The 23,077-nt window shown below is 41.5% G+C and overlaps 1 protein-coding gene across 1 annotated transcript in view; it reads right to left on the bottom strand.

The window, feature by feature from the left end:
• Nucleotides 1-23,077, bottom strand: part of EYA2 (EYA transcriptional coactivator and phosphatase 2) — a 48,514-nt gene that overhangs the window by 3,787 nt on the left and 21,650 nt on the right. The window contains exons 7-13 of the mRNA XM_010023762.1: nt 22,414-22,541; nt 21,823-21,906; nt 9,173-9,262; nt 4,454-4,512; nt 2,624-2,784; nt 1,528-1,642; nt 798-925 (exon numbers count right to left, since the gene is read on the bottom strand). Of these exons, the coding sequence (XP_010022064.1) occupies nt 798-925; nt 1,528-1,642; nt 2,624-2,784; nt 4,454-4,512; nt 9,173-9,262; nt 21,823-21,906; nt 22,414-22,541 (765 nt within the window). The remainder of the gene's footprint in view (nt 1-797; nt 926-1,527; nt 1,643-2,623; nt 2,785-4,453; nt 4,513-9,172; nt 9,263-21,822; nt 21,907-22,413; nt 22,542-23,077) is intronic.

A 23,077-nucleotide genomic window follows, 5' to 3' on the forward strand; every position in this document is an offset into this window, starting at 1 on the left:
AGAGAAGACACATTTTTTTATCTGCCCACATACAGCAGGGATGTGTTCATACATTCAGGTGTTGGAACTGTAGCTGGGATCTAACTGAAATTGCTGCTACTTCCCATGTTTTCTTTTGGAATTAGAAACTAACTGATGGACTGTCTCTATCTTAAGACAGTTACTAGCATTTTCTTTATCAGCCAAGGACTCCCAAGTACTGCCAGTTTTCTCTAAGCTTTGTGGCTTTGATGCACTTAGACCAGCAGTTGGTTGACTGATGTGACATTCAAGAGCCCTCTTCTGTTCATTCTGGTTGCAGCAAAAATATGAAAATGCAAACCTCAGAGGTTCTAACACGCCAGAAAGAACAGAACACAACAAGAGCCCCAAGCCAACCCTACCAGTATTTATTACTCGGGCACCTTCAAGCTCACTCAGCACATTTGACCCCTCTGCAAGAGTAAGAGGATCCAAACGGTGCTCCTGTATGGAACAGGTCCAACCAGACTTTCTTCTTCATAGCGGGGTGCAGTTGAACATCCCACGCGCAGTGTATGTTCCATAGGGTGGGTATTTTTCAGGCTCACTTCCCCATGTAAACTCTTTGGAAGACTTCGATCTTTTTCCTTTTTTGTTCTTTCCCCCCCCAGTCTGTACTGGCTGAACTGTGGGCAGTCAGGACGTAAATTAGGGGTGTATAAGCATGGAGTTAAAAACAAACCTTATACATTGCTTGTTGCAATAGGGTTGGATGGATGTGCCTGACTTAGGGACAAAACCTCAGTCTTTCTTTGGTGAGGCCTAAGTTAGTTTGCTCTTACCTGTTTTTGTTGCACTGTAAATGTTTTCAATGGGGAAGACAGTGCCCAGTCCATAGAGAAGCACTTTAGCAAGGGCTGGTATAAGCTGAGTTGTTGTGACCAACACATTCACACAGTTAGGCCTGGAAAACAAAAGTCAGTAGAAGTAACAGTCCGTGTTTTTCTCTTTTACTCTGGTCTGAAAGATGGTAGGAAGCAAACCTGTTTTGTAACTGGAAGTTCCCAAGCCTCTGTGAGATTATGCAGCTAGAGGCAGATAATGTGAATACTGGTAATGTCTCTGAGCAACTTAGTAGAATGAAAAAACCAAACCAAACTAGTAGCAGTGATACAGCCCTACTGCATGCATGCCAGGAGCGGTTTCGTGGGAATTTAAACACCATGTAGCAGTGTCTGTGCTTTGAGTGAACATGTTCATGGATAGAAGGGCCCTTTTCTCCCTTTCCTACTCTTTTGTAAATCTGCTCATGTGACAAGTGTGCCACAGATGAGGTAGTCAAGGAAAGGCAAGAAAAGAATTGCACCTTCTTTTGCTCAGTTCATCATCTCAGGCTCACCCCAACCTTTCATTATTCAGGTCTGCCAAACATATGTAGACAACCCTTCACAGATTTGGCCAGCAAAGTCACTATAAATGTGTCTTGATTTGTTTAGAGGGGGGGAAAAAGGGAACCAAAGGAGATCCTGGATCAAGCCTGTAGGCAATTCTTTAAGTTGTTCTTACCGGGAATGTATCAAATTCAGCGCCTTCAGAGCATGTGTGAGCCAGAGATCAGTCAGTGCTTCAAGTTCTGCTCTTAACTGCAGCCAGGTTTCCCTCTTAGGAGCTCCTATTAAACCTGTAAGCAAGGAAAGCATCTTTGCAGAAGAACAGAAAGGGAACCGCATGGCTTTGTATGCAGAATGCCAAAGGGCTCTTGTCCATGTTCTGAACCGTCACTCTCCCACTGCCCTTCTTTTACCTCTGGTGCAGGCTGATCCCTTTGCCCACTGCCACACCACTCCAAGGCTTTGCCCTGAGGGACACAAAGCCTGACTGCAGCTCAGCTTCCTTCCTCTCCAGCAGAATGGTACCAGTCAGCCACAGGCTGCGGGGCCTCGTTATTACTTGCATGGGAAGTGAGCAAGAGGATGAAAGAGCTGTGTACAGTAGGTAGTGGCCTGAGCTGAGAGGCACCTGAAGCCAGGATGGTTTTGTTTCTCCTGAAAAGCTATGCACCTTTTCCAGTACGTGTGGGTAGGCTTCCTCTAACCAAAACAAACCCCTGGTTGTGGCAATAGAGACCTGAGTTTTGCTTCTTTCTCTTCCTCCTCAGAAACCTGGCACTGATGTACTAAAAGGTAATCAGAGCAACCTATTGAGAGAACTGTCTGGAGATGAAGGAAGATATCTGGTGGTACTGTTCTGGGGGAGTTGAAAACAAGTAGTTATGATACAAGAATGCCTTCAGAGAGAGATCACCCATGTGTTCTGTGAAAACAAAAGGCATATTTAGTTTTGAATTGTTTGCTTGCTTACTAAGCATTTTGGAAAATTGGAGATGGTCACTTTCCTGCCAAAGAAATTACAAAATAAAGCCCCACACTTGGACCTGAGTCCTCCTTGAACCACTAAACCAGGTATTTTAGCATATCTCCTGCAAATCCTGTGCAGAACCTTATTTAAGGATGACTGCTGAGACACTTGCTCAGCTCTCTGGTAAGTACTCTTATCACGATGCTCTCTACACCTCCTCCAGAGATGTCCCTGGCAGGGTCAGAAGTAGTTGGGAAGATGAAAGGATGAAAGGCACGCTTGCTGCCTGGCCAGAGACACTTACCCCCTACGTTGTTTTTGTAGGTGTTGTACATCTCTTTCACCCGACGGTAGCGGAATGCTAATTTCCTCATCCAGTCAACTCCCCCATGAACACCGGAGCCCAGACACAGATTTGTGCTGGCAGCTGAACTGTGAAAGCCATCCGCAGAGAAGTTATATGTGCTGAAAAGGGAGGAGGGAAGGGGAGAGGTCAGTAAATTACAGTCTATACAGCAGCAGGGAGTGGAAACAGTTGAAAAGAAATGCAAAGACAAGTGGCAGCAGAGATATGCTCAGGACACACTGTGTAGAACTGGAGTTCATCCCTAGCATGGTTACTAGCACAGGTTAAAAAATGCTCTGACTGTAAACACAGTGCAGGTTTCTCAGCACCCCCTGCCAGTTCTGAGGTTCTCTGGACTACAAAACCTCTGCCTGTCCTCAGCTCACTGAACTTCTCGCCCAGGCTGCTGAGGGAACTGCAGAAATACATCCTAAAGGAGAAAATCCCGGTGTTACCTTTTACTGCTTGGCTATATGGCTAAACAGGCTCTGAACACAAATTAGATCAAGAAAAAAATTAAGAAATTAACTAAAGGAGACTTAACTGCCTGCAACATATGAAGTTGTGGGGTATTTGCTTGTTTGCCTTTGTTATAAAACTCAATACTTCAAAGCAACTCTAGAGTAATTACAACAGTGAACTGGGGCAAGTAACAGCTCCACAAAGACCTTAAACAGGCAGTTTCTCTGAAGGAAGCAATCCTGCCTTCTACCAGGCATTTGCTCCTGTCTTCAGCCCTTCTTGATGTCCCTTCCTTTGTACCAGCACAGGCACCTCTTCAGCACTGAGGTGAATCAGATCAGGGAACTGTTCTAGTTAAAAGACGATGGAATTAAAAAAAAAAGTTGCTTTTCAGGTGAATCAGTTCCCTGGTTTGGGAGGGAGGGCATGGAAAGAGCCAGAACCAGCTCATGTCATCTTAAAATGTTTGCTGGATGACAGCAGCAGGATGGTTTTGTGGTCTGAGCAGGTCTCAGACTGATCTGCGATGGAAGAGGGCAACTGCAGCTCATGGGGCACAGCTGGCCAGATCAGGTCACAGACCCAGTGGATCTGGACAAACTCAACTTGAACCAGAGCAAGAGAAGGGGACAGAGTGTTCTCTGCAGAAGAAAAAGTCTCTTCCCTAAAACACCTCATTGTTTTCTGTGCTGTTTCTGCACCAATTTCTCATAATAACCAGCCATAAAAACATAAATTATAAAGCTCTATATGAGTTCTTCCCATTTCATTCTTGTGCCAATTATCACAACTCTGCAGTCAACACTTTGGTAAAGGTGGATGTAATTGTACAGAAGTATTTTTTTAGGTACATAATAATCTAACACAGATTTGGTGCAATTTTGGTACAAGTTTCTACCAGTGACAGAGCTCTGGCATGGCAAGGTCCATAATCCTCACTGCTGAGCCCATGTATTACAGGTTGGGCAGTGGGAAATCTTTCAATATGGTTTTGAAGCATTTTTGGCCATACCTGCACTAACTGACTGGCCAAATCACATCAGAAACTAGAGTAGACTGACTGGAGTTCAACCTAATTTTAATTATATTTCTCATAATGGTTCAAAGCTCAATATAGTCAGGGCCTGACAACAGGCACAGGCATATTAATGTGAAGAAGGGGACTCTGTGCTTCTGTGTGCTTACTGCAGACAGCATGGAGCCAGGAAGGGGAGAGGGTGCATGGCTGAGAATGTTATTTTACATCACTGACCAGCCCCCTGCTATTTTCAAACAGCTGGGGACTACCTGACCTGCAGCTTCCAGCCTGGAGATCCCATCTCGTACCTTAGATCCTGACCGTTATCATCTGATGATACATCATCTATGTGGATCTGGTCACAGTCCTGAGAAGCATATGGAAAAAAATACAGCAGTAAGTAAATGCTTTGGGGAAAAAAAATGGAAAGAACATAATGAAAAATTGCATTAAATGTAATAATAAGGAGATAAAATCTTAGTATTGTCTGGCCTAGTCTAGCCAGTTAATTGTTAGGAACAAGCATCACATAGCACTTGCACAAAATATGACTAGACAGTAAGTGTGTATGTGAGATCTGCCATTATCTAAGGGCAAAACAGCTCTTGAATAATACAGTAAGTAAGTGGAACTCCCTTCTATGCAGACAGGAGGGAGAGAGATGCTTGGGTTTTTGCCAGGAAAACTGTGGTTTTTAAACTCTGTATGCATGATAAGGCAAAGATTTGGCAGCCTGTCCCCCTGTGAGAATACTGCTTTTGACAGGAGGTGTATGCCCACATAATTACATGGGGAGATCTGTCCCAAAGAACTTTCCAGAGATGCCTGTCCTGCCAGTGTTTTCCTGGTTTGTTCTGAGGGGCTGAGCTTCCTTTGATGTACAGGGAAGCTGCACAGGAGCACTGAAGGCGGCAGCCTTTCATAGCCCCCGCCTCAGAGTGAAGGAATAATGTGTGTCAGTAATGAGGAAATCTATGCACAGGAAGTTTAACCAGAATATATAGTTGGCGCTCAGCCTGCATGAAGTATGTACTCTAGATCTTATCTCCCAAAATTCTTCATTGTTTGAATGGTGGAGGCCCTGCCTCAAAAATCTGAGAAACGTCGTTTCTTTGGTCTCTTTCCTAGTCTTACCATTAAGACTAGAAGGAGGAAAAAACAGGAAGCTTCTCCCACCACCTTAAATCTCCTTCCTCCATGACCCTTGCAGGTAAGAACAAGACAGAAAGCCTTCATTCAAGCTGATGAACTCTTCTCTTTTGCTCTGGTTGATTTTTCAATAGAAGAAAAAAGCACTTGGTACAACAGGACTCCAAAGTCAGCACAAGAGCAGCTAACCAAGGTACAGTTATTTTTCACCTCTTCATTATTCTGTAAACCACAGAATTTGTCTTACTTTCCTTACACAATTAGGAGTTTATAAGCTACTTTAAACTAGCCCCTTTCAAAAAAAAAAAAAAAAAAGAAAAACATCCCCTAAACAATTAACCAAATTCGTTATCAATGGCAAAATGTCACAGCTAGTTCTTGTTCATAATCATTAGATTTTCTGCAGCATTTATTCGAGATAGTTCTCAAAAAGACAATTTTATCTTGTTCTTGACCCATTAGTCCTCTTATCAACCTATAACTGGGGTGTGTATTTCTGTATATAATTGGAGCCAAAAGGCTGAACAGCAGATCTCTCCTGGCACCTCTTTCTCTCTCCCTCCCCTCTACCCCCATCATTTTTAAGCTCCCCTCCCAATAGCTGTTGAGAGCCATGCTGGGATATTCTTGATGCAGCCCACTGCACTTCAGTTGTATCATACAATAACGCAGGGCATTAAGTCAGGGGAAAGGTATTTGTGGAGAGATCTGTTTTTCTCATTTGTGAATGAATTGTTCTGTACACTGAAGTGTGACAACAGTAGCTATCACATTTCTAACTTAATAAAATACCGTGACACTTGGTGAGACGCTACCTCATAGTCCACTGGCTGAGCCTATCGTGTTACTGGGTGAAACACAGGGAAGCTGGTTAAAGCAGAACATGGCCCATGTTTTACTACTTGGTTACAAGACTAATTTTTCATTCTTGCAGAATTTCTTTGAAATCACAGTGAGTAGGGAAACAAGGCAGGATATCTGGGCTGCTGCAAAGAAGGACCAGATTGTTGGAGTGGATGTCTGCAGTGGGAACGTATCCCAGTTTTCACATCTGCTGGCTTTTTAAAATGATGCTCCAGGATCTCTGAGGGATATGATGTGTGGCACATACAGCCTGTAACTGAGTCAAACCTGTAAGACCTCAGTCAACCCTCACAGCTCTTGGAACTGTACTGGTTTTATTGTTGTGGTATCTCTAGGTCAGTCTGTGCCACACAACCTGCCTCCAGGTGGGACCAGACGCCTGTACCCACACGTGAAGCAGCCTGTGCTAATGCAGCCTTGAAACAGTACTGCAGGCTTGGAGAAAGCCTCTGCTGCCTCCTTGTGAAACACAAGCTGTTCCTGAAGATGCATAGAGAAGCACCTTCTGTTATCACTTATGCTTCCTCTGAATACTCTCAAGGTACATCTTTGCACATATGAAAACAACTGATGAATGCACAGCTTGTCGCTATTTGCATATCAGGGCTATGTTAGAGATTTTTAAACATCTTGTGGATTCACTGATCAGCCGAGCTTGCATCCCTCATTAGGTGAGGAGTTAACAGTTCCCAGAACACAAAACCTCCAGGGATGGCTCTGAAAGGCAGTAACTTGTAAACACACTAATCCCCTTGTTTGTTAATTCCTCATCTTCTTGTCAGTCCTTCTGTCCTTAACACTTGTTTTCCAGAGTGCTAGACAACAATGTCTCCAGAGGGACTGGGAGTGGAAGGTACTATTCTTTAGCAAGCATTGCGCCGTGAAAAAAAGGCATCTGGGAGAAAAAGCTCAGCCCTGGAAAGCTCAGAGTTTGTATTTTAACTTCACTGTGATCTGTAATCTTGGGCAACTTCTTGTCTCCTCAGTGTCCCAAAGGGGGACAGAATATAAAGTGAGAATACCTCCTTTCAGGTGAATATTTGCTGGTATATGCTGCAGTGTGATCAAAGCCCATTGTACACAACATCTTGTATGGCCTATACTTTTGCCTATATGCTATATGAGTGGATGAATTAGTGTGGCGAAACCACACGTGCATGATTTCAACATGGGTCTCAGAAAACAGAGGCCTTGCTTCCCTGGGTTATGCTGCTAACAACCTCCTGAACAGAGCAATGCTTGTGTCAACCTGCATACCCTGGAAGTGCAATGCACAGCCTGCCCTTGTCGGGTTTGGTGCCTTGACCTTTGTCATGGCGCATCTCTAGTGTGCCCCATCATCTAGATAGTTGGGCAACTATCCTGCTGCTTGCTCAGTTACGGCTTCTATCATGCTGCCCCAACACAGAAGATGCTCAGAAAGGGTTTGAGTGTTTTTAGCTTATTTTGTCTTGTACAGGCCAGTGTTATACCACATGATGGTGCTAATGTATATGGTAATGTTTGTGGGTCTAGAACTGAATCAGCTTCTGTGCTTGTTTTTTACCAATTTCTTTTTTCTGTTTTAAGAACATAATTCACCACTTTTTTTCTTTTTTGTCCAAGCCTTGCACTTGATGATGTATGATCCTTAAATATGACTTTCTGAATACTTAAACCTGACTTTTATTTACCATCCTAAATGAAGAAGCAGGGTGGTTAATGAACAGAGATGGATGACTATCGCTACCATTTCTTCCAAACTGAAATCTGCTTCTCTTCTCTCATGCAGCAACAAAACAGCACTAAGTAACACTAATGGTTTGAGTTATCATCTTTGTATGTCTTCCTTTGTTGTCCCTCCAAATGGTACTTCATTTCATGTTTTATAGCAGTAAGTGAAGCAAGGAGAAAACTTGTTTTAAAATGATTTGCCAACTTCTATTCTTGCAAAAGTCTAGATAGGCAGAAGTTTTCCGGAGGGTGGCTTTCTGCAGGACATGGAGCTTTGTTGCATTAGATGTTAAGATCTGATGGGTGGAAAGTGCTGGTTGCATATTAAATACTATCACTACTTATACAGTACCCTGGACTCCCAAAGAGCAGCTTCCCCCTCCCCCTCCCTAAGGAGGACTTTTTCACTTTGTACTTCCCATAACCTTATCACCAACTCCCTCTTTGAAAAAAGCTGAAAGAGGAAATATCTGTCAGTTCAGGTGTTAGCCATTACTTGTCTTCAAAAGGAAATGAAAATTCTCAGCAAGTGAAACCTCAGCTTGCAAGGAGACAGGTGGCAGGAAAGTTGTACCTCCTGTAATGCGAAGGACAACAGTGCAACTATGCAGTGAAGGAACCAGAAGTTCTCACTGAACTCATCAGGCACAGAAACAAATTCTTTCTTTTTCAAGTGAAGAAAGAGACCACTGAGGTCTACCCAGGGATGCCAGATTTTTTTATCAGCTTCTGCTAGCATCACTTTGCTTGAATTTGACTGTATTCAAAAGGATTTCTGCTTTGTATAAGGCATAATCAGATCTAACCATGCCACAAACAGGAAGGATTCTTCCTCTTGGTCTTTTATGTTGAAACTCCCACAGTTTCATGCTGCAGTGTGCCTGAGCTTGAACAGACCTCCTGCTCTGTGTGTGCAAACAGAACTTCCTCAAGAGCAGAGACCATTTTTAAACCCTCTGCAGTGGCTCACAGCTAATTGCTACCTGCCCCATAGGATCTTTGCTAATTTAGCTTAATAAAATTATTAAATAGCAAATTTCAGGAGAAGCAGCAGCGATGTCCTCATTATTAGATTTAGCAAAACTGCCAAAAGGCATCATTGTTACTGTGTATTTAGAAAAAAAATTCCTTAACAGAATGAAGATGTCAAAGGGACACAGTAAAGTATGCTTCCAATAAGCCATGTAAGGCCTATTTCTTTGGGGTCAAAAATGAAAGTTTCTAGGCCAGAAAAACAAGTTTGTAGACCAGATGCAAATGATTAGAGAGAGAGATGTTAAATAAAATAAGCAGCTACATACCTCCAGGTCATTAAAGAACAGATGTGTATCTGCAAGGTTGAAGATCATTTCTTCCATCATAAGACCTATCCGCACAGACGTTGTAGTGTCCTGTGAGGGGAAAATATAACCAGGTTTTTACCCATTCACTTTGTTCTTCTTTTTTTTTCTGGGAGGGAGAGGTAGAGGATCTTAGAACAAACATAGGATTTACACAGTCCTGTTCCTGAAGATATGTTCATTGAAGTAATTTTATTTCTCAAGTGTATCTTAAAATGGTTTTCCTATCCTTTCTTCTGTTTTCAAAGGTAATTAAATTCTGTTCTTTGAAGGATGTCTATGGCTTGCCTTGACCAATAACAGCCCAACACTTCAGAAGACATAACAAGAACCTTTGAACACCTATGACTACATGAAAATTGCTTCAGTAGTTTAGACCAAGAATTGATTTCCAATTGCAGCATTAGTGAATGGTCAGGGGAGAGTTACAAGCAACAGAGTTCACAGAGGGTGATGCTTTCCTGACATTGTCCTTCAAACCAGCCCTAGAAGGTCAGCATTTTAATGTCAAACAGCAACTTGGTGAGCAAAATCTGAAAACAGAACCCATAAATGCAGTCTCTTTCTCTAGAGGCTGCAATCCATGTGTCTCAGCACGTCTGGCTTAGGTCTTTACTGCAATAACTCAGGTGATCAGCACAATATCTACTGTCCTCGGCAGCAGACATGCCCCCAGACATGAGATACGAGAGCAGCCACACTACTGCATGCAGCGCCCTGTCTGCACAGGCTGGTTTGCTTATTCTGCACTTCCTTGTGCCAGCAGCCCCTCACCTACCCGGGGGGTGGGTCTCACTTGGCCCTTCCCCAAGAGTGTCCCAAACTGCTTCCTAAAAGGGAAGGACATGATGCAGAGGCTCCGGCTGCCTGCAGCACTTCTAAAATACGCTATTTAACGATTAAGAGAACGTGAAAACGCACATGCCAGCAGCTCAAAAACGGCTTCTACATGTTCCTAAGCATGTGTGAACTTTCTCACATCCAAATCCTGCTCCTACCAACATCAGTGGCAAAGTCTTAATTAAATTCCTCTGGAGAAGGACTACGCTAACCTGCAGCTCTACTTTAGTGTGTTTAGTTGATTTGGTTTAGAAAATTAATGTTTTTCCCTGCCTGTTGTTACCCATCTGAGACAAACCGCCTGTGAGACGGCTGCCACTTCATTTCCTCACCAAGTCGGCAAGTGCAAACTAAAATTGTCTCAGGCTGACAGGGCTGACTCTGCTTGGCCAGAGAAGCCACCCACAGACAATCTTGCATGGCAAAAATGGCTTTTGGCTGGGCTATTTCCCTATCCTTTGGCTTGGAAAGCTACATTAACAGCTGATTGCATGAGCATAGCAGATCTGCTTGGGCCTCTAAGCTGCCACTTGGATGGGGATGGTGGCTGCAGAGCTCCTACAGCTCTTGGCTCACTGCTTCAAAGCTGCCCACTGGGCACTGGATACAGCCTCCACGGATCTGCTACTCGGAAACACCATTAAGTGACCTGCTGTACCCAGCCTCATGCACTGCAATATTAAATGAGTCTCAGTAACTGTTCCATGCATCTAGAGCATAAAATCAACCACCCCTCCTGCCCCTGAACAACCAACCTTGTTCCTAAACCCACAGCAAAAGCACAGAAACACAGTGATGCAAACAAGGTCGCCACCAGAACATTTCCTTATTCATTAAATACTTCAAAAACACAAGCAAAAACTAATCTGTGGTTAATTTGATAAACACTCCCAGCTCAAAAGCATTGTGTCTGTTCAAACTAAACAACAGACAACTTGGGAAAAAAACCCCAGCATTCCCACACAGCTTCTTTTTTAATAATTCATCTTCATTAGGACGGAGATCTCTCATCTTTATGTTTATGTGGGTGGTTTTCCTCCACTGAAGTTACAATCCATGCTAAACCAGGGCAGATTTATATGTAGTCTTTGCTCTAATTTTCTGCAGACTTCTGTGGAGTCATGTTATTGTATGACAGGATGGTAATGAATTAGTCGAGGAGCTCTAACAGGGAGCACAATGTTTGGAGGATGAGTACATTTCAATCAACCTTTGTGGCAGATGCTGTTGACATGGATGGTGTATTACACACTAACCTAATTATTACGCATTCTTGGTGTAGTTCTCTTTAATTAGAGCAGAATGGCTGTGGTTTCAGCCATGTGTGTGAGTCACAAGCATTGTGCCCATCTAAAGAAAAGCTCTGTCACTCATGTTTAAACATGCTTGTTGCTGTCCCAGAAAGAAGGGCACTTTCTCCTCTGGGCAAAAAGTAAACTTCAACAGACTTGCCTTGAACATGTCTCTAATTTTAAGCCCCAAACCTCCTCCCCTGACGAGGCACAGGGACACAAGCGTGATCAGGACATTTGACTGTGGCCCCATGTGAACAGCACTGCATCAAATTTTACTACCCAGGTGTAGTTACACTGGGGAACTGTTTTGTAGAAAATATGCTGCTAGGAAGAAATTATTTTGTAAAATAGTTTTTAATGAAGCAATTTATTTTTATACATTTCAAGGATCATTAGAATTTAAAACTCTTTCAGGAAATCTCACTGATTGGTATCTGCCATTTATCCTCTAAGTTTTGTCTTTAGCTTCATTGGTATTAATCACTAATGGGGAGAAGGAAACATTTCCACACTGTATGAAGTTACCTTCTCTTAATCTAAACAATATAGAAATGTAGATGGGGGGGGGGGGAAATAAAAAATCTTTCTCTTGAGATAGAGAATATGATGGAATGAAAATAAAGCAGAAAAATGCACTTTACCACCCAGAGGGGAAGTTGTTTGGGGAAATGATTTGGCGTCACTGCCTTCACAGTATGGACATTTCCTCTATAGCAAGGCATGCTTCCAAGTCTTAAAGAAGAGGCTGATAAAGTTAAAAGGCAAATCAGCACTCCCACTATGATATAGGTGTCTGGAGGCATTAGGCCAGGGTTCCACTGGCAGTTAATTTATTTGCATTACTGTAGCATCTAGAAGCACTAGTCCCAGACTTGAACCCTGCTGTGCTAGAGGTTGTACCCACACAGAAGAAAGACACAGTCACTGCAGCTTTCAATTCAAATATGAGTAAACAGAAAAATCAGCCTGACAAGAAAGCACCAAAATGAGATTAGGTGTCTCAATCACCATGTTGTCCAAATTTTACATACAGTGTGTAAACTGAACAAGAACTATGAAATTTACCTGAAAATGTTGATGAAGAGCTCTTTGTAGGCACAAAAATCCTGTACCACTAAAGGGTATCTCTGTGCTGCAGGAGATGCCCTGGTGGGCTGCTAATGCCTCTGTTGCAGTTTAACAAAGTAACACAAACTTACCACATTCCTATCGATGATTCCTGCTAACATGTCCTTCCATGAGAAAACTGCACCCGGGAGCCCTGCACCAAGCTTCCTGGGTAACAGATCTAGTTTTCTGATGCACATGAGCCCAAGGAAGAATGGATCACAGACAGCTTGAAATTAAATCTCCTCCAGGAACCATTTTTTTACAGAGAAAACAGATTAATCTAAAAACTGAACCCGTGGTGCTTGTTTAGTAACTTTAGAAAAGCAAGGTCCTACCCCTTTGCTAATCTAGGAGTCATGCTTTCACAAACAAGGACAATGAGAGGCAGGGATAGAAAACAGGCAATGAACTCCTTCTGTAAACAAAACCTCCAGCACCACAGCGTATCCCTATGTGCCTCACCTCTGCCATGCACTACTGTTGGAGCTTCCCTCAGTGTCACAATTAAACAGCTCCACACATTACTTTAGTGCTAACCTCTGGTGCTCACACATGGCCGTCCAGGCACTCCTGACCCTCCAACGCACAGCTTTATCAGGCTTATTCCCATCGGCTGGGGGAAATAAGCACCAGAGGAGCAGTGGTCATTCTGCAGTATTCATTCTCAAAGACACTGATATTCCCCCTCCTCAATACACCCTTCACTCCCACCTTTAACAAACAGGAGTAGTAGTTTTCATTGAATCATTGAATCAACTGGGTTGGAAAAGACCTTTAAGATCAGCAAGTCCAACCTTTACCACAGCACTGCCAAAGCCAGCACTAAACCACCATGCCACTTAGGGCCTCATCTACATGGTTTTTGAATACTTCCAGGGACAGTCACTCCACCGCTGCCCTGGGCAGCCTGTTCCAATGCCTGACCGCTCTCTCAGTGAATAATTTTTTCCTAATATCCAACCTAAGCCTCTCCTGGTGCAGCTTGAGGCCGTTTCCTTTTGTCCTATCACTTGTTACTTAGGAGAAGAGACCGACCCCCATCTCACTACAACCACCTTTCAGATACTTGTAGAGATAGATAAGGTCCCCCTTGAGCCTCATCTTCTCCAGACTGAACTGCTACTAAAGGTACTGGAATCACCAACACAAAAGCCTGTGTACATTGCAGCCACACTTCACATTGCACTGTCAGCACCCTCCCAAGTGAGTCCATATTAAAACCTTCTTACCACTGCTCTCCGGAATCACTGAGATTGATTTTTCATAAACTGCTTATACTTGTCCTAGAGTATGCATTAGAGAGACATGTATTAGTGAACACCTGCAGCTACTGCTAATCCAGTTGGCTGGATGTCCATAGCCAGCTCTCCCCTCTTGTACACTGTAATTTTGAAAGGAAGAGAGAAGCAGACTTATCTCTGGCAATCTCTCAAGTGCAAGTCACTCTCGCCTCCGATCCTGGCTCCAAAGCCCATTCCAAGCCTCTGTCTTACAGGTACCCTGTTCAGACTTGCAGGCCATTAGCAAAGGGGCAAAGCTGGTTCCTTTGAGACGGATAACAAATCAGCTTCTTGTCTAACTCTGCTTCTATTTAGCAATGTGCCAATTAACCCGACATTCAGAATGTTAGGACAAAGTCATTCTGAGCATGGATCTTGGATTCAGACCTCCCCCCTATTAAAAAAAAAACCAACAAAATAAAGCCCTAGTATTTAAAACTAATCAGTCTCTTTAAATCCCTGCCAAATACCTGTTTATGCCATGAGCAAATAATTACTTTTCTACAAGGAAGAAAGTATTAATTAAGAGTATTCATCAGGCTCCTATTCTCTAGGGTTTATCTGCCACAGGTGTCAGCCAGAGGTGAGAGACGGATTAGTATACAATCAAGGGCTTTCCAAGTTAAATCTCCTCCTTGTGGTTAGCTCTTAATAATGAAGTTGTCACCAAAAGAAAGAATTTAATAGTTTTAATTGGGTTTAATTACATGGAAACTCCTGGAAAATGGACCAGCTTGGTTGCTATATAAAAATAATAATAATAATAATCAAAAAAGCAAAGATACAAATGCCTGGGCTACATGTTTGAACAAAAAGAGACTGCGAGAATAATCATTCTTGCACTGTAATATTTTATACCTTGATCAGAATTTGAGACATGAACAAGGGTTTCGCATAATGATAGGACATGTGCATCAGTTCTAGTTCAAGTAAGTCCATGTCTTTTTGAGGAAGAGAACACATTTAGCTCTTTAACTACACTTAACTAGCTTAGATTACAATTTTATCTTTTTAATAGACACAGACTACAGCCAGACCCAGGCTCTCAGAGTTTTCAATTGAGAGAGCAGATATCTGTGAGAAACTTTGCTTTAAATAATCAAAGTAGCTCAGAATCAAAACCCATTTTCAGAAATGACTTAAGTAACCACACTTCAGACTTTTTAAATAAGTGATTCAAATAGAATCACTCAGCTTTTCAGGCTCTAACCCTTTTTTCCCCCAAAACAAAGACATATTGTTTTACCTGAACATTGATATATCCAGGTTTATTAGACAATCTCCCAAATTTAAATGAACAGCATCTACAGTTATCACAGTGCGACCTTCTGAAAGGTCCATGCTAGCAGGACAGCAAATACAATTTAATCCCTTTTCTTCAGATACCTTTTCATAATCACCCTTAGTGTGGCTGGAGAGATACTTCCAAATTATTGCTTATTATTTACTGAAGGACTTTTTACTGGCATGTATCTGTTCAGAAATGGTTGCGGACTATACCCTGGAAATAAGCAATTGGCATGTCAGTCATTAAATCCTCACATTCAAGAGCACATGGAGACTAAAAAGCTTCTCCTGTCTCTTTAAGTGAACTATGCTTAGGGACACGCAGTAATGTCTACACTAATTTATCCAGTGTCTGAACCCATGAGTTCTAAAATGGATTCCAGTCCTGTGGGAATACTGTACTTAAATACAGGTTAAAAGCTGGGCCATGATGTTTGAGAACAAAGGGAAATTATTTTTATTTAGTAATACAAAAGGTTCGTGACCAAAAAATCTACAAATAATTTATTTTTTTTACTGTACAGAGCATAAGAGGGAGTGAAATTTAAACCAAATATGTCTTCATTCCCTTCTCTTCAACACTGTAATATCACTCTACTTCTCTATGCAAGCTCTTGATAACTGTGAAAAATACAAAACTCCTGGAAAGCTTGGTGGAAACACATCACTGTATGTAATCCTCTGCACAATTATGTAGTTTGTACATGCAACTTCCTAACACAACTTATGTCCTTCTGCTTTTCGAACTATTCTTCCCTTAATACCAAGTCACGGTTAAGTGATACTGGAAAGCAGCGTCCCTTTGCTCACGCTTGTTTGACAATCCAACATTGCTTCTGATACATATTTTATGTCAAAATTAATCCTTTAATACTTCCAAATACCACATGTGCACTTTGCTTAGAAAACCCTCTGCTCTCCTAAGCTCTAGTACAAGAGGTTACATCTACATGAGCTCAGAGCATCTCCCATGCCCACCATCTAAGCTGTTGTGGATCTGGTTTTGCTGTTTCTCCTGCTGCTTCTCATCAAGAGTACAGATGATAAACACAGATGTTTGCTCCTGAAATACACATCTGAAATAATCAAATGGCTGGAATTATTTACTCCCTTCTCTCCAATAATGAACTAATAATTGATATAGCAGCATGTCTAAAGTAACAGTCGTCTTTATTACCTGCAGTGACTGAATGCTTTTTTAATTTAACTTAAAAAGGCATTAAACACAAGGTTTAGCCTCCAGTGGGTAAAAAAATCTCCAACTTCCTCAGAAAATCCTTTCCAAATTGTATTCATCTTGACTTAATCCATGATCTACTGAGTGAATTAGGCACTATTTGTTTTGAAAATCTATTTTATGGAGTTCCAAAGACTGTGTTTTCCTTAGGAAGGGCTTATTCTGCCTTTCTGACCAGGATGCCTGCTAGCAGCACTCAGCATAGGCCTCTGCAGGTTTTTAACGTCCCAAGGTGCCCCACACATATGACTAACAAAACGTAAATAAACACAGCTGAGCCAGTAAGAAATTGGAAGGTTTTCTCATTAAAGAAATAAAATAAACAGATGTCCTTAAGCACTTTGGCTCATGTTTGTCAAAGGAATGGAAAACTCTCAGATGTTTGAACAGCAGTCGTGATATAAGGCCACATCTCAAGCGAGAGAAGAAGGAAAAAAGCGATGCCATGGCACTTAGAATTAACTAATAGTCCTCAAGGGAGGGCGCTTTTGATTTGAACCTTAGCAACTTCTACAAATAGTTTTTAACAGCCGAGCAATAAAATGGGGTTTTATTCCTTCTCAGTTTGTAAAGTAGTAAAGGACAGATTCAGCCATTAGAAGCATGAATCACCATCAGATTTGATTAAATCCCTATGGTGTTTCAATCAGGTCCTGGCTTTAGGGTTCTGCGAGAGAACAAAGCAGGGAAAAGCACAGACTACTTGAAGCATTCAATGAGAGTAGGAAAAAAATCAACCCTGGGGTTTTACAGGGATCTCGAGTAGAGCCAAGCAGGAACTTTTCAATGACTTTTCTTTTTTTTAATTGGAAATTCAAATTCACTTTAAAGAAAACTTTTTGTAAGAATATGTAACTGCCAGTGAAACTTGAGCAACAAGGTTTCTTCGACCCACAACATCATTTCTGGTGAGAACGAAATAGTCCAGTTCAGAGACAGCCAATATACAGCAGCTTGAAATGCTAGAAAATCATCTTTACCTCAATTGGGCCAAGCAGCAACTTTTGCTACTCTCTCTGAAAGGTCTTGAGGCCTGGCTGTCATTGGAGGGCCCTCTCCTAGTTCTTCATATACCTGTGCCACTGCAAGTCCCTCAGTAGAGAGGCAGAGCCCGTGTTCACACAGGCTGGCAACTTGAGTGAATATCCTGTCTCTATCTCACTGATACCTGTCTGCTCAGAACTTCAATAAATCTCATATTGCCACTGCTGAAATGCAAAAGCAATAAACAGATATGGCTATCATATCTAGATCAACCAAACCTCTGCCTCAATCAAGCAACTATGAGGCAAACTATTTCAGCAAATCCCCACTGAAAGCAGCTGCAGCGGCCACTCCAGGCAAAGCAGCCACACAGTCCAGGCTCTGAGGCACCTTTCAGCTAAGGTTAACTAAAATCTAGAACATGACTTTGCATTACTCTGACTTACAACTGGGACACATAATGTGCTTTATTATTTTTTGCAGTTTGTTTTTCTCAATTCGAGCAAATTCAAGATGCTGAACAATCTCAGAAATTGCTATGCATCTTACAGGGAATTTTATAGATTGTAACTCCCAGGTATCAGCAGACATGGTCAGAGTACTGATAAAGATCCAACACAACTCAAGAATTTAGATAGTTCTATGTATTCAATTCTTTAAGACAGTGCTAAAATAAATCCTTTCCATTTGGTTCCAGGATTTCAGAGTAACTTGCACATAAAGATCAATTTTAACTCCAGATTTTACTTTACTCACAATTCATTTTGACACTAAAATCCCAAGAAGTGTGCCAACACAGAATAAGAATTCACATTCTAGGAACAATAAAAAATATTAAGAAAAGGTATTAGCTTCACATATACCCCCCAGCTAGGGAAAACAACACAGCCAGAGTTCCCTTTTTCTTTGATACTAGTCCTCTGAAAAGCAATAAGAATGAATCTGCAGTATAATACTTAACATTTCTCAGGCTGAAAGAGATGTAGATTTGTTTTCTTTAATGCTCTGACAGCACAGATTATGGAACAAACAAATCTCAATGAGGGCAAGGGGAATAGACTCATGATTTTCTTTTTGGCAAGGGAGTACATGCAATCTCTTTTTAGTGTGTCTGAATCAATACCACCTTCTGGTTTGCCTGTACTTTGCTTAGCTGCTTCAAACAAATGGCCAAAGCCCCTTGACTTTTACCCAACTCTTGTGAAACCCCAGCAGCACTGTTACGGATTTCGTCTTGTCTTTCCCATTATGTTTTGTCAGTGATTTGGTGGGCAGATCCTTGCAGACACAGTAAAGACTATAGCCCTCCTCCTGTTGACTGGGAACTCTATTCTACATGTCTGAAGGGATTAAAAGGACTGGGTGGACAGTACATTAAGCTGTAATGATGGTCTACATCTGTTGTGGTCTCCAGGCACACCGTAAATATTCTATACCCATACAGTGATCAGAAGCCTGCAGGACAGGTTTTTAAACCCTCCTGAACATAATATCCAGGGTTAACTGCCTATGGAACTTTCTTTTTTCACCTCTTCTTGTCAGAGGGCCTCCTGATGAGAAACCAAAGGGTGGAGAGATTTCCTTGGGTTTGACAGCTTTGCTGCCCCAATCACTTCGACCGTGACACCGTCTGTTTGTGCAGGTATGCATCCATTCAACCGTGGGCAGAAAGCAGAGGGAGATGTGAAGCTGCAGACCACTCTGACTGCCACTATAAAGGTTATACTGCAGTGACCATCTGGGAAAGGCATTAAGACCAAATGTCTGATGACTGTGTAATCCATGGGATAAAGAGTTTGGGCAGAGGGGGCAAAAAAGGAGCAACCAAGGTTGGGCTATTCATTCATGCTTCAATTTGGTGGTTTAACTTCTATTAATGCTGTGAGCAAATTATTTTCCAAACACGTGCGATGAACTGTACAAGCTTTGAGGAGCCCATACCTGTGGCAAGGACCATAGAGGTTTCCCTCAGAAACCAAAGAATTTTCACATGAAATCATGTCAGAAAGCACATATTGAGGCACTAATGATTAATAATATGACTACAATTGATAATCCTTTTTGTGAATTCCTTACTCTTTTCCCAAAATCAAGAGTTTTGCTGCCATCACCAAGGGGCATCATGTGAAACCATTTGAGATTTTGTAGCTAAAGAACACAGGAGTTTAGACCCAAATCTCTGAAGCTATGGTTGATGTTCCTCCTACCCTCTTCCCAGATAAATCACCCCAGAAAGAGGTGTTATTCTTCAGCTTTATCAATTTTATAGACTAATTCTTTGAGTGCCTTGCACAGCAGCTCTACCAAGGCAACAGACAGGATGATACTGTGACATTAATGTAGGTCAGGGGAATGGTGAAGATCATATAAACTGACTCTTTTCTGCAGGAAGACAGACAGGACCAAGACCTCCAAGTGTGAGATCTAATTCAAAGCACATGCATGTCCAGTTACAGACACATGAATGTTTTATGATGAATTACGGATAAAAAAAAGAGTTTTAGACCCCAATACTTAATTTACTTTGAGATTAACACTTCCTACATTTTTTGAGTAAGAGATTCTGAAACTCTATCAACCTCTGGCTCACTGCTTCACTTGTACTTGATAGTTCAGCTCAATTAAACATTTTTGAATTGTGTTACTATTTAATGGTTCCCAGGACAGCCTGTCCGAGCGTGCTGTACTTCCCTCTTGGTTTAAGGTCTGTTCCAAAGCCCACCAAAGCCTCTGGTTGTCTTTGGATCAAGCCATTAGCCTATAATACTTTTATAACACAACCATTTCCCTTATAGGAAAGCCCTGAGGAATTTAATACTGATGAAACAAATTAAGAACTACCCAAAAAAAAAAAATCCTTCTAGAGAAGTTTCTCAAAGAGCCTGTTGTAACTTAATAGAAAAGGTGATTAATTCATTTAAAATAAAAATCCTGTTTGTATCATTCTTTACATTTGTATAAAGGAAATGGCTCTTACGGCCGACAGGAACAGCTTGTGGAGACTGCTTTTAACAAACCTTTTCTGGCTCCACTCCCTGACCCCACTTCATCCCCACACCAGCTCCTCTAGGGATGGCAGCTTCTGCCTTTGGGGCAACGCATCAGCAAGCTCACGGGTACTGCAGTGACAAGTACACCTCCACGGGTCCATCACACCCCTGGACCACCACCACCTGTCCCCATGCAACAGATCCCAACTGCACACCCTCTAAACCTGTGCAGGAGGCAGCAGATGAAGGCATCTGCTTCAGAGGTTTTATGCTAGGACAAAGTCAGCCCATTAAGGGAATTCTCCATATGCATACTACAGCCCCTACCCAATGCAAATCATGACCACATAGCAGATCTACTCAGCACAAGTTTATGTTTCCTGATCCTGCCTAACTCTTTCTGTTTTTTGCAGGCAGAAGGTTTGAGCTTACACATGTATGCCTCAGATTGCCTCCTTCATTACGTTCCCTGGGAAAAGTAACTACTTCAATTACCTTGTACAACATGGGTCTGAATAAATCCCTGCTTGGAAACACGTGCTTGGTTTAGAGAGGGTGCTGTTAGAAGTGTTAGCAGCATTCCAAGTGCTGCAGTAGACTTCCACACCACAAACACCATTTTATATCCTTTACGACTGCGCACATCTAACAGCGAACAATAAATCTATCTTACTAATTACACATTCAGCTTGTTATAACAATCATAAAACAAGTACAGCTGCTAAAGCCATGAAATGATGTCAAATCATATTTCTGCTTTCTAGAGAGATGCCGGGTTATTTTCCAGTCTCCAGATGAAGCTGACTGTTCAGAGCCATGTGTGGAAACAGCTGCCAACTAGGTCATCCACCTTTAATTAGGTAATGATATTGTCTTTTTTTCTACCCATTTAAAAGTGTTTGACATTCTGTAATTCAAAGTGACTTAAGTGTTTATCATAAAAAGCTGCCTTAAAAAGAAATTGAAGCACCTGGTACTAAATCTAAGAACCAGCATTTTCTCCTTAGCAGCCAAGATCAGTCTGTTCAGCCACAGAGTTACCTCAAAATAAAAAAGGAATTGTCTGCATTTCAAAGGGGGTATCTAAAATATGGATAGCGAAAGATACAGTTCCTAAAACCGCCTTAAAATGTGAGCTTCTGCAGCCACATGGGAAACGGAGCCAGTGTTCTTCATGGCAGATGAGACTGAGCAACACAAAATCTCTCTTAAAAAGTTGTCTGAGATTCATAAGAAAACATCAGTCTAACAAAAAATGTGTTACCTCATTCAGACTAGAGTTAATGCTGCCTGGCTGCTAGATAGGCTCTTTCTTGCAGAAGACAGACATTGAAAGAACATCCTGATGTCCCACCTAGCAGCAGCTGAACAATACAAGCCTTTGAAAAACAAGGGGCTACTTGCAACATGAAAGGGAGGTAAATTAAATTTACACATGTTAGAAGGAAATACCACAGGACATATTTATACAAATATGTCTGAATAAAATCAGCAGCATCTGTTTGCAAAGCTGTCTCATTAGCTGCCCCCACAGTTCCCGACGCAATTTGGCTGGACAAGCAGTAATGCTAAAAGAATTAAATTTTACCTTCCCATATCTGGATGCAAAGGTTCCCGTGAGTAAGGAGTGAAAAATAATTATCGTCTCATCCAAATCCCACACAAACACACGCTGTGATGACAGATGGGGTGGAAAAAAGAAATATGGTTACATATTAAGCAACTGCAAGAATTCGTTCAGTCAGGAAATATGTCTTGTTGGACTAGAGCTTTTAAAGATCACAAACCTATTTGGAGCACTGACCATAGCTGCTTTGTGAAAGCAGACAAAAATGAAACATGGGGAATGTTGGAACTGTGTGTGTGCTGGTCATCCTGAGTGTCTGCTCTCCTAACAACCACTGAAATCCCCTGTTGCATGTCAAGTCGGGGGAACGAACCAGCAGACTTATAAAAAGCCCAAAGGAACAAAAACAAAGAACATCTGAAGAATAGTTTGAGATGCTGATAATATAGACATTGAGGAATTATTTTGACTACTGATGTCTGTAGGCTCCAGTTGTATTACTCATTTTACTCTGGTTCTTACAACTCACTAGTCTGACAGTGGGATTTGCTAATAGACACAACTGTTTATCTTTGCTGGCTTTATTAAGAGAATGAAAGTTAAAGTTATTACCTCAATCTCACTGTCAGCCGTAGGGGAAGGATCGTTGCTTCTTTTTGACCTGGCTCGTACCTTGCCATCTGACCCTCTGTGATGTCTGTCTGTTTCTATATCTTTTGCTGGTGTTGTTGAATATTCCCCTGTTACGAAAAAGAAATTCCATTGTAAACTTATATTTTGCACTGTATCATTATAATTAGAGGATGAAAATCTTTAATGGAGATCACCAGAAACATTTGGTAAACACCATCAGAAAATCTTACTCTTTCCAGGTCAATAGCTGACATTTTTAAAGAAATAACTTTTAACTCCTAAGATCTGTAAAAACAATTCAAAAATCACCAAGACTGTACGTATAAAAATTTAAAATGGATGTATCACTTCAAAAACCTTATTACATTTTTCACTGAAAGAAAATAACTTTTTGCATTTTACTCCCCCTCCAAAATTAGAAAGCAATGGAAAAGGTCACAAAAACCAATTCAACTTCTAAAAAAAAGTATTTGTTTTAATTTAAAATTTGATGAATGCTTATGATTAAAAATATACTTGCAACATCAACTTTTGTTTAAAAATACAGAAGTAAATAGCCTCTTTAGACATATTCCATTTCACAGAGGATAGTATTTTAGAAAAGACAGTCAAAGGTGAACTTCCCTTGTATAAAGTATCTGTT

This window comes from Nestor notabilis, unplaced genomic scaffold (assembly GCF_000696875.1).
Source record: "Nestor notabilis isolate BGI_N333 unplaced genomic scaffold, ASM69687v1 scaffold17490, whole genome shotgun sequence".
Lineage (NCBI taxonomy): Eukaryota > Metazoa > Chordata > Aves > Psittaciformes > Psittacidae > Nestor > Nestor notabilis.